The following is an 11,668-nucleotide window of genomic DNA, read 5'->3' on the forward strand; positions in this document are numbered from 1 at the left end:
TATAGAGACAGTGGCGACAATAGAGTGTCTAATTTTTGATTGGTCGTTGAGATCGGCCGCCATTTTGCGTCAAATTTCACGTGTTTCCGGTAATAGTTACGCTCACGCGCATTCCCGCGCTTCTATAAACGTCACTGGTTGACAAATTTGAAGGACAGGTGCCATGATATTCCTACAAAAAATAGTACCATGACAGATGACAGCCTGACATTAGCGACTTCTGCAGTCAAGTGCCAGAGGCAGACGATAAAAAATTTGTGTTTGGATGGCCGTGAATTCAATACCTAATTGTATTTCCGCGTGCATTGGAGGACAAAGGCATCGAAAAATAGCTGAAAACGAATGTGGCGGAACCTAATATGTGTGACAATGTGGCAGCAATTGAGGATATTGTTGTGAAACGCAATACCATATTCGACTCGCAGTGCAATAGCCCATCGAACAATTTCTATGAGTTGGATTCAGCGAAGAGATTATGTTGACGAGGCAGAGTAACACGTTCAATTGAAAGGATGGTTTTCAGAAAGCAGTTGATGGAATCTGGACCATCCACTCAGGCGGAGCTGTGGAAGTTGAAAGATATGATGCTGAACCCACTGATGTGTGACTTGTGGGATGATCAAAAAGTGTTTTCAATTAGACTTACTCAATGGTAGCGAAAATCATAATTATACGTCTTTTGGTAATAAATTGATTGGAGAGGAATTTTGTGTTGTATTTAATAAGTGTAATAGGGTAACAGGGGGTAAGAGTGCGCATTTTTTGCTCAAATAATTATAAATTAATTAGTAGGGTATAAAAAGTCAAAAAAATTTTGTAAAAATATTATTTACAGTTTTGGCTTACAAATAAACAAAGGAAAAGTCAACTAAAATCTATAAATTCTTATCAAGAAATAATTTAAAAAAATGATGCAAATGCGCACTCTTAGACCACTTGTTGGTCAAAGAGTGCGCACACCAGCCTGTTAAGAGTACGCATGCTTATAAACACACATCGCACTGAAATTCACCAGTTGTATACGCTGTACAAACTTCGTGCCACCATTCTAAACAAAGGGTACACTGAATCAGATCTAATTCAGGTGGGTCAGAATAGGTATCGCCACAGCCTGGACAAATTCCAGCATCTTCCTCAACTTGGTTTTTGTTTGTGGAATTCTCATTGTTCTTTTTTTGACTTTTGCTTTTTGATGAGTTACTTTTTGGGTTTTCTTTATTATTCTTTGCAGTCTTTGTGTTTTTCGGCTTGTTCTTATTTTCAGTTTCTTCGCACAAAATTTTCCTTTTTGTTGTTTTGGGAATCTTTCTGGCAACTCGTTTTTCGTTGCAGTTTTCGACCTCTTCTTTATATGGTGTGCTAGTTAATATCTCTGATTTTTTTCCTTTACTTGCTTTCTTTTCTCTATTGCATTTTGGGATTGGAATAATTTTTTCTATCTGATCTTCCTCAACTGCTTTTTCAATCTCTATTGCTCTACAACTATTTTCATCATTACCACCTTTGTTTTCGTTTCCATCTTCTGCATGAACTACACTGTCAGGTTCTATTTCACCATTTGTATTAAGTTCAGTATTTTCTTGACAGGAAATAGCAATATCCGGATTGTTAGCAGATGCTAAAACAACAGGATAATTTGGTTTTGCACTAAGCAACATATTTCTTATTTCTGAATCTTCAAATGATATGGAAACATTTTCAATAATATTTATCTGTTTATCTGGTGATATTGCTGATGAAACTGCAGGTGACACTGCATCATTAGGATCCACTACTTCATTCAAGGTCTCATTGATTGGACGTTCGGTTACTGTTGCTCCCATGAAGTCCTCTTCAGAAAATACCTCAGGGTTGAAGGGGTAAATGCCAGTACATGAAAATGCTTTATGTGCTTTTTCTAAGTTGGCAATTCGATTATATGCAGCGCCAAATAATGACGACACCTGGTAAATCGTAATGGGTCTTCCTGGATGATTGACATGCCATTTGTCAACTTCAACACTGTAGCTAGTTTTCAGTGGCTGAAAAAAGCAAACATCCAAAGGCTGCAGCTTATGGCTGCTATGCGGCGGAAGGCTCAGTAGATGTATCCCGTTTTCTCTGCAGAACAAAATTGCTTCCAAGCTTATATGTGAACTATGATTATCGAGAGTTAGCAAAACATGATTTGATTCTAGTGAAGCTTTGGCAGATGATTTGAAGTGCTTAAGCCACTTTAGGAATAAATCGGTATTAATAAAGCCGGAATCTGATACCATCAATATCGATCCTGCAGGAGCGCCATCAAGCAGTTCTTGTTTCTCTCTTTTTCTTGGAAAGATTAATGCGGGAGGTATATAATGACCTGCTGCACTGACACAGCACACAGCTGTAACTAAAGTACCTGCAATAAAAAAAAGTTTTTAATGGTAATATTATTGACTTTAAAAGAAATAGTTCACCCACCTCTTTCCGCGGAAACAATTTTTCCAACAGATTTCTTCCCTTTGCTAGTTAGTACTTTAGGCATTTTATTCGGAACCGTGAGAAGCCCGGTTTCATCCATGTTATAAATTTGAGCTCGTTCAAATTTATGGGTTGTAATTAAACTTTTAAGATTGTCAAAAAATCTCCCGACTTGCACTTTGTTAAAACCCGCCGCCCTGGCAAGACTAGTTTTTTCAGGTTGCCTAAGTGTAAGTCCGTGACGCTTCTTGAAGGCTATAATCCAGTCTTTTCCTGCCATTTTTTTACTTTTGTTAAAACGGTGATGAAGTTGTTTTCTTTCAGCATACACATATGCAGCAAATTGTAATTGTTTTTGTGAAATTCCATAAAACATAGAATCTAATTTGCGGATGTGGTTAGCCAGTTCTTTTTCCTGTTCTGCGCTAAATACTGCAGTAAATCTGCCAAGGGATTTAGGAACTGTCCCACATTTTAGTCGTTTTCGGAGAGTTGACTCCGGTATTCCCAAGGTCTCTGCGATATGCCGCTTACTTTCTCCGTTGGCAATCCTCTCTCTAATAGATTGTAGAATATTTTCGGTGAAAACTAGTTTTCTTTCACTTTTCCTTTTGTATTTACCCATTTAAAACTAGAAAGAAATACGTATAAATTACTAGTCGTCCAAGAGTACGCATTCTCAAACTGCGCACTCTTTGGATGCGCACTGGTGCGGATCTTAGCCGACATGGCATGCAAAAATAATTTAATATTGAACTCCGCGTTATGCAACGCGCTATGATTGCCACAACATGTATAACCTAAATAGAAATAAGCACATAAACCTAAGAAATGGAAGAAACTGTTATTTTACTGTAAATATCAATTTCTTTCAAATAAAAAGTAACAAAAATTACATCAAAACACTAAGTAATAATAAACTTACCACAAGCAGCTACCGAATTTTTCACAATATAAACTAAATATTTTTACCGGGATAGACGTTATCACAAAGCAAATATTGGTTTGTACTACCCGGTAAATTATAAACTAATTATAGGTTATTTAAATTTTGATTCGCTACTCTTAACCGACGCGTACTCTTAGCCCACCGTACCCTAGATCCGTTCTTCTTGATATTACTGTCTTTTCATTTCCTTCACCTGCAAGAAAACGTTTAGAAAATAGTCGTTCATGCCGTAATATGTGTAACGCAACCACAGCGCGCAGCGCCGGTATTTTGACTGCTCCCTAATATATTGCGGCGTATGCCACACATGCGTACGAGTATTGTGTGTTGCCAACTTTTTGACGCAAAATGGCGGCCGAACTCCTATTGTCGCCACTGTCTCTATAAAGTCACTGTAAATTATAATATATACTAGCCAGCGCCATCTGTGAGGTAATAACAAACATTAAAGTTTATTTTAGCCAGATTTCTTATTTATTTATTAAAATCTATATGTGTTTCGCTATAATGGATAAGGAACTTATCCCACCAGGTATGTCAAATTCTGATATATTTTGCATGCAAAGAATGATGGATATGTTCATAAACGAAAATCGTCGACGTGACGAATTGTTCGTCCAAATTATTGAACGTTTTACACCGCAAAATGCAGACTCAAATCAGGGACTACCGATCGCAAATACAGCTGCAAGTGTACATGTAATTCCGGATATATCAAGAGTTATCAGCTCCTTTGATGGTGACCGCGATATCCCCAATGCAGAGCGATGGTTACTTGCAGTTGAGACAAGTGCTAAGTTAAACAACTGGCCAGATAATTTCACTGTGGAGACGGCGCGAGCACATTTAAAGGGGGCTGCAATTCATTGGTTCGAGGCAAAAATTGAATTAATTCATACTTGGGATGAATTTAAATTGCAATTCAAGCAAACATTTGTTGTTACTGAAGGTTTAGCGGAGAGATGGGACCGCATGCGTGCTAGAAAGCAGCAAAGAACGGAAAGTGTAATCTCATACTTTTACGAAAAGGTTGGGTTATGTAACAAACTGCAGCTACAGTTGGCGGAGATTAAGGATGAAGTTCTGAGCGGATTATATTCAAAATCGATCGCATCAAACCTTAGTGTAAAGCGCTATTTTGACTTAGATAGCCTGTTGAAAGATATTTTGGTGATTGAACGTGTGAAAGGTACTAGATCAGACGAGCTGGAGTCGTATCGAGTAAGAGCCAGTGGTAACGTTCGGAGCACTTCGAAGGGATGCTTCACTTGTGGATTGAGCGGGCATATAGCTAGTCAATGTAGACGGGAAAAATTAGTTTGCTTCGAGTGTCAGCAGCCTGGTCATTATTCGAGCAGTTGCCCCAACGGGGGAAAACAACGAGATACACGTTCTCGTCCTCAACAAAACGACGTGGGTGGTCGAAGCTCTCAGCGAGACAATACTATCAGGAAAAGGGTGAATGTAATAAGTAAGAATATGCAGCGAAGTACCGACGTGACAAAGGATGCAGGTGAAAAACTTACAAGGTGCATCGTCTTGAATGACAACAGTAAACGGTTTCATTGTATGTACTGGTAGTTCGGTATGTACGGTGAAGCAATACCGAAAATTTAATTTGAACGTAATAGCCGAGATGCAACCGTTATACGGATTTGGGAATGAGAAGCCAGTACTGTACTGCATAGGAAAGATTCACGCAAAGATCACCATCGATAACGTCAGCGGAGAAGCAGTGGAATTGTATGTTGTTCCAGATACTGCCCAACATACTGATTTGCTCATCGGAAGAAACTTTAGTGCACAAAACCATATTGCGTATGTTTGGTTGTCTTATACTTGTGAAAGATAATAATTAATAAAGAATATAAACTTAAACTTTATTTGTCTTCCATTACATTACTAGTAGTTACGTACAAGTGAAGTTAGTTACGTACAGTGTTAATATACACTGTGTTGCATACATTCAAACAGCGTATGTGAAGAAGGGCAACCGATTTGTTTTTGGATATGCGTTTGCAGAGCCGTTCAAGGATTTAGATGTGAGAAGTATTACTAGGGCGAACCTAAAGATCTCAATGGAAGATATCATACCACCATATGCGAGAAAAACCATGGGGTTTTGTTGTGCCACAACGGAGGGGAAAAAGGCGCAAATATTCAGGGTCTATAACGCCTGCGATAAAGAAATACATTGTAAGCGGGGGCAGATTATTCCGAGTAGTAACATTAGAGACCATCGATTAATTCGTAAGCTGCCAATCACCCAAGACATGCTGAATGTCGATCCTGAAATATCCGTAGATCAGCGAAACGATCTTTACGAATTGGTAATGCAATTTAGGGATTGTTTTGCCCTTACATTGGATGAGTTAGGGTGTACTACAGTCACGACTATGGATATCGTAGATACCAACGTACCTGTTAGGTGCAACCCCTACAAAGTGAATGAAGAAGACAGACAGACCATCAAAAAATTAGTGGATGAACTGAAGATGTGCGGGTTGGTTGTTGAAACAACAAGCCTTTATGCTTCGCCCGTGCTTTTAGTCCGAAAAAAGAACGGAGATCCGAGATTGGTGGTCGATTACCGTAAGTTGAATGCGCAGACTATAAAATCAAATTATCCAATTCCAAGTATGGACGAGCAGTTCCAGTATTTGTCCGGGAATAAAATTTTTGCGAGCCTAGATCTTGCAAATGGATACCTGCAAGTCCCTCTAACCGAAGAAGCTGCCAGGAAAACTGCATTTATAACTCCAGACACCACGGGGGAATTTCGTCGAATGATTTTTGGACTAACCAATGCTCCATATGAGTTCGTGCGACTAATGAATGTTGTTCTAGGGCCGCTGAAAAACAAGGTGTGCTGCTGCTATTTGGACGACGTGATCATTCCCGTCAGAGATTGGGACGAACTGTTAAAACGTACTCGGTTAGTATTCGAAGCATTTCGAAGCGCGGGTTTAACATTAAATATAAATAAGTGTGAGTTCGGGAAAAAACAAATCGAATACTTGGGATATTTGATTTGCGAAAACGGACTAAGACCAGGACCTCGAAAGGTGCGTGCTGTCGAGGAATTTCCGCAACCAAGAAACGTGCATGAAGTTCGACACTTTTTTGGGTTGACCGGGTTCTTTCGGCGTTTTGTGACAAGATACGCAATGATCGCGAGACCATCAACTGAACTGACAAAATCGAGCGTTGAATTTAAGTTTGACGATAAGTGTCGCGGAGCTTTTCAAAAACTGAAAGAGTGTTTAAGGGGGATCTCACATCGCTCATTTACATGCGCATGCAGGAGTTTCGTGGACAAATTCCTGAGACTTTATTTTACGGGATAGAAGATTGGTTAATAGCTTAATCTGTTCATAAACAAATTTGCCATGCTTCTATAGTAACATATTTTTAAGTTACTCGAGTGAGCGAAAGAAATATCAATGTAAACATAGCCAATATTTGTCCAAACTTCCGCATTGTTGGGGGGTTGATAAATACATTAATTAAAAATGTAAAACTACAGAAGCATAGATTTATCTTTCTTCTGTCTAGCAAAAATTTGGAGAAAAAATATTCATAAATAAACTTGCTAGAATTTGTGCACGAAACCCTTGCAATTCAACATTTTGTGAAATTTACTGACCATAATGTGGCGCGACGTTACGCGTTTAAAAGAACTAAACGTGAACGCAAACTGGACGTATTAAGGAGGATTTCTCACAACCGATTTTAGTGAATTGCATGGAATTAATTCTTTGTTGTATTAGGTCAGTGCATTAACAACTGAATAAGACGTAAATTTTCTTCACACCAAACAATAAGTAGATTAACTAATGGAAGGATGTAATGATGCGAAAAAATCTAAATACCAAAAACCTTATGAATCATCAGAACTTTCAGAAACTTCGCAGCTCATTCACAACCTTTAAAAGTCAAAATCCGTAGCGGCAAAATTTTTCGAATTCTTCGGAATCCCTAGCTGATTGCATTCCCAAATATGCCTCTCAATACAACAAGTATATTTCCAGAAAGGGTGACAAAACCCTATCAATGAGCGCTTCAAGAAGAAAATATAACAGACATAAAAAAGATATTTTGATGAATTATAACATTTAGAAAAGGCAAGTAAATGGTACTTTCTTTGTTTCTCAATTTTTTTAAAAATAAATAACAAGTCACTATAATTTTACCAAACACCATCGATTGGCGAAAAAATCAATTAGATTCGGCCTGCAACTTTCTTTTTCTGTTTTCTATAGCCTGTAAAATTGTGTCCGGATCACGAATGGGCATATTGCGCACTTTACGGGGGTCAACAAGTTCGGGCAATAAACACTTCATATAAAACGAAACCAACTTTTCTTCCATCTCAGTTTTCCAAAACTGATCGTCTTTCAAAATTGTTTCTGTTTTTAACCCTTTTGGTGTCCAAGCAGCAAACACACAGTATTGCCTTCTGGTGATGTGCAGTTGTCCCTGAATTTGGTAGTACCACTTGTGGTTCTGATTCACTTCACCTTTGCTGGACCAAAACAAAATCTTTCGTTTGGAAATGCCTTCTTCGGGAGTCATTTCTCTGGCTGACCATGGGCACTTCACTTCCAGTATACCCATGTCTCCAATTAAGCCATCAGGAGAAGCCGCCAAAAATGGATGACTCGAATCGATGAACAAACCACAAGGTTGAATTTTTGCTCCCACAACCTGTTCAACTGCTTCTCTCGCATTCTTTTCGTTGCGCTTCCCGTAATCACAAGCTTGACTAAAAAAGTGTTTAGAATATATTATGGAGTCCACTAAAACTTTACACGAAGTATATTCTCGCCTGCGGCATACGTCGCCAAACTTAGAAGCTGTAAGTCGCTTTCTTCTTTCTATATACCACAGACTGCAGGATTCTTGGGTTTGTGTTGCTCTTTCTATTTTTTCAATTTCATGATCACTTTTATGTAGGTTTTCTAAAAAAATCTGTTTAGCTAATTCATAATCTTCCAAATTCAGATCTGGCTTTTTACAAGAATCACCATAATCTTTATTGTTGCTAGTTCTATCATTTTCCTTGTCTCTACATTTGGGTTTTTTCGGTTTTTGTTTTTTTAAATTATTTCTTCTAATAGATCGTAGCTCAGCTTTTATTGCATACCGTTTTGGAGTTAGACCGTTAGACAAATATTTTTTTACCGTAAATAAAGGTTGTTTGGTGTTATGGGCTACAACTGCTGCCGCACATCTACTTTGATAGGACCTTTTTTTCGTATAATTTACACGTTTCCCTCCGATATATTTCGCAATTATAGAATTAAAGTGTTCCACAATATTACTGTCCACGTCATGAATTAGGCTTCTAGCGTGGTGAACCAAAACATTTATGAATGATTCCAGTTTCTCGTGTAAATCTATAATGGAATATATTTAAACTGACGAAAATGTTTATCGAAATGATATCTCTTATTTACAATACAATTTAAAATAAGTACCTGTGTGCTTTAAATCCGTTACTACACTTCCATGCGCAATAGGGGCTGCATCACAAAAATATTTCAAAGCTGCGCAATCTTTGTGTTCACCAAACACATGACTAATGCAGTTGCCAAGGTCTTTCTTCAAGTTATTCACTTTTTCTTGAAATTGAATAGGTTCCGATTTTCGAAAAGATATTGCCTTGCAAACCGCCCAACGAAGTCTTAACTGATTTTGCTGAAATGATAAATTAACAGTTGTATGTAGGGCTAAAGTGAAAAATCAAGACATCTACCTGTATCTTTTTACGAAGTATTAGTGGACCCGATGATGTGTCTTTAATTAACTCCCGTATTTTTCTGGAAAAATTTCTTAACAGGTGGTTCTTACATTCAATTTTCTCGACAACCACAGATTCATAAGGATTTGTATCTAAAATTTTTTTATAGCAGCTGCTATCACCATCCGCAATCAATTTCTCATAAATTAAGCCGTACATTTCCATGCTTTTTGAAAATCCCTCAGCGATAATGTCAGCTTCCATAGCAGCCGAAGACCCATTCCAATTTTTAAAACACGTATGGGATTTAACTGTGTCGCCTGTTGTTTCAGCTATTTTGCATACCGTGCAAAATTTATTTCTGACACCCAAAAACAGAACTTTCTTTGTTCTGTATCCAATAACAGCGGCAGCACCTGATGACGAGTTGAAATTTGTATGGTAGGATCTTTTCGCCCAAGTTCCGTCTGCTACTACCGTGATACATGGAACACCATTTTTATCGACGTCTTTATTACGTAGAGCAATTTGCTTTTCTTCCTCTGCGGCTTCCTTCATCGTTCTTAAACTTGTTTCTTCCCAAGCTTCAGACACCTCATCGTGCAACGCAGTGTACATGCGTGATGACATGCATGGTATTTCCAACGATGATGTTACTTGTTCTAAATGGGAAAAGCCTGAACCGATAGCCATCATGGCAAGTACCGCGTCCCTGTTGACGCTGGCATCCGATGTATCAAGCTTGAACGTTTCATTGCACATGTTACATTTTAGGTGTAAGGAAGAACGAATACCCTGCATCTTTTCCTTTTGGAGCACTACGTTGCTCAACGAACAGCCAAATTGTTGACCGTGTGCTCCTATACGCACAATAGATTCAAAAAATGATTTAATATCCACAATGCGTCGACCTTCCAACATTTGGCTATTTGGGAAATCCATGAATGTGCTTGTTATTGTTGCACTACCCTACAAGTTCAAAACGTCATCAAAATTTGGAATTTTTTTACATTTAAATTCAGTAGATATTACACAAAATTCATAATTGACACTATTATAGTATAAGATACCTCAAAAGTAATACGCACTACTTACAGTTGGTTGATTTTCAGGAATAACATAAGAACAAGAAGGCAAAGCAGTAGTAGGTGAAGTTGGAAAATTAGGTTCATCATTCTAAAACATATTATGAAGTAGTCTAGTAGTCAGCTACGTAATTTTATCGAAATAAATACCCTGAACCGTTGAGTGCTGTGATCTGAAGTTGAAGAATTCTCTGCTGTTGAAATCGGATTCTAAAATATAACTGTCAAAAAGTGCTTATCAAACAGTTCAAATGGTCACTTGCCTGTTTTTTAACAGGGAAAGACTTTCTTTTTTTCCGATAGGTGCTCAAGCGCAAACGAGTTTTATTCCCCCGTCTATAATGATTTTCTTCGTCCATTTTTATTGCTTTCACATCACACTTCGCAAACACAAATTAAAAACTTTACGCCCTCAGTACTAAATTTAGCCGACGTTTTACCAATAAAAGAAAATTTTTAATTGAAGTACCTCGCATAACATAAAAATGTAGACTAATAGAATGTGTTAGATATCTGAGCTATATAAAGTTTTATTTTTGGTGAATTGGAAATTGATAAGGCAAAACTTTATTTTTAATTCGCCCATTTAATTTATTAAACATATACAAAGAAATGAATGCTTATCGCTGTAAAAAGATAAATAATAGCTTATAATTGAAATAAAAGTGTACGCGCCACCATATCAGGTTGTTTTTGCAAATTTGTAATCAATTAGCATAAATTAAATTACAAATGGCTGGTTGCTTACTGCGGCACTGTAAAAAAGTTGGTTCAAAGCAATAGCCAACTCGTGGTTGCTCGCCGTTTACCGTAATGCATACGAATGTAATAGGACATGCCCCTTTCGTTTACATATTTAGCACTCTTCAGTCCCCTTAGAAACTTTTCTATCGTGTGAGATCCCCCTTAACTAACGAGCCGGTGTTGCAATTAATCGGAATGTTAAAACCGAATTACATACAGACGCTAGCGCGATCGGTATCGTGGGAATGTTGTTACAAGCGGACAGTAACGGCGTGAAACGACTCGTGTATTGTGTGTCTAAAAAGACAACCGAGAGTGAGAGTAGATATCATTCTTCTAGATTAGAACTTTTAGCTATTATTTGGAGTGTAGAGAGACTTAGATCTTTGCTAATCAGCATAAACTTTAAGATTGTTACAGATTGCCAATAATATATCTAAAGAGCAAGAAGAGTGTGCAACCCTAGGTAGCCAGGTGGTTCAACTTGCTCCAAGAGTACAATTGAGTTTGAATTTCGAAAGGGTGAACAGATGGCTCATGTCGATGCGCTAAGTCGAGCTCCAATTGAGGAAGCATCGGATAAGGAAGATGGAATTTATGAAAAGCGGCTGAGGGTGCTGTTAACATTTCCGGAGAGTGTACAGATTACCATGATCCAGCGGAAAGATGACAAACTACGAGGGATAATCGAGATATTGGAAA

The 11,668-nt window shown here is 38.0% G+C and overlaps 2 protein-coding genes and 1 long non-coding RNA gene across 3 annotated transcripts; 1 reads left to right on the forward strand and 2 right to left on the reverse strand.

The window, feature by feature from the left end:
* Positions 1 to 983: 983 nt before the first annotated feature.
* Positions 984 to 2,725, reverse strand: LOC116165487. The gene is made up of 2 exons (XM_031479967.1): positions 2,446 to 2,725; positions 984 to 2,383 (listed from the first exon to the last, which is right to left on the reverse strand). The coding sequence occupies exons 1-2, from the start codon at positions 2,723 to 2,725 to the stop codon at positions 984 to 986; spliced, it is 1,680 nt and encodes a 559-aa protein (XP_031335827.1).
* A 1,176-nt stretch (positions 2,726 to 3,901) lies between these two features.
* On the forward strand, positions 3,902 to 7,184 carry LOC116165491. Its single transcript, XM_031479979.1, has 4 exons — positions 3,902 to 4,961; positions 5,026 to 5,137; positions 5,301 to 6,382; positions 7,165 to 7,184. The coding sequence occupies exons 1-4, from the start codon at positions 3,902 to 3,904 to the stop codon at positions 7,182 to 7,184; spliced, it is 2,274 nt and encodes a 757-aa protein (XP_031335839.1).
* Positions 7,185 to 9,704: 2,520 nt separating this feature from the next.
* On the reverse strand, positions 9,705 to 10,598 carry LOC116159000. Its single transcript, XR_004142875.1, has 3 exons — positions 10,373 to 10,598; positions 10,233 to 10,313; positions 9,705 to 10,106 (listed from the first exon to the last, which is right to left on the reverse strand). It is a non-coding gene; the product is annotated as an uncharacterized LOC116159000 (long non-coding RNA).
* Between the last annotated feature and the right edge of the window lie 1,070 nt (positions 10,599 to 11,668).

The sequence above is a fragment of the Photinus pyralis genome, unplaced genomic scaffold (genome assembly GCF_008802855.1).
Source record: "Photinus pyralis isolate 1611_PpyrPB1 unplaced genomic scaffold, Ppyr1.3 Ppyr1.4_LG1, whole genome shotgun sequence".
In the NCBI taxonomy this organism is placed as follows: domain Eukaryota; kingdom Metazoa; phylum Arthropoda; class Insecta; order Coleoptera; family Lampyridae; genus Photinus; species Photinus pyralis.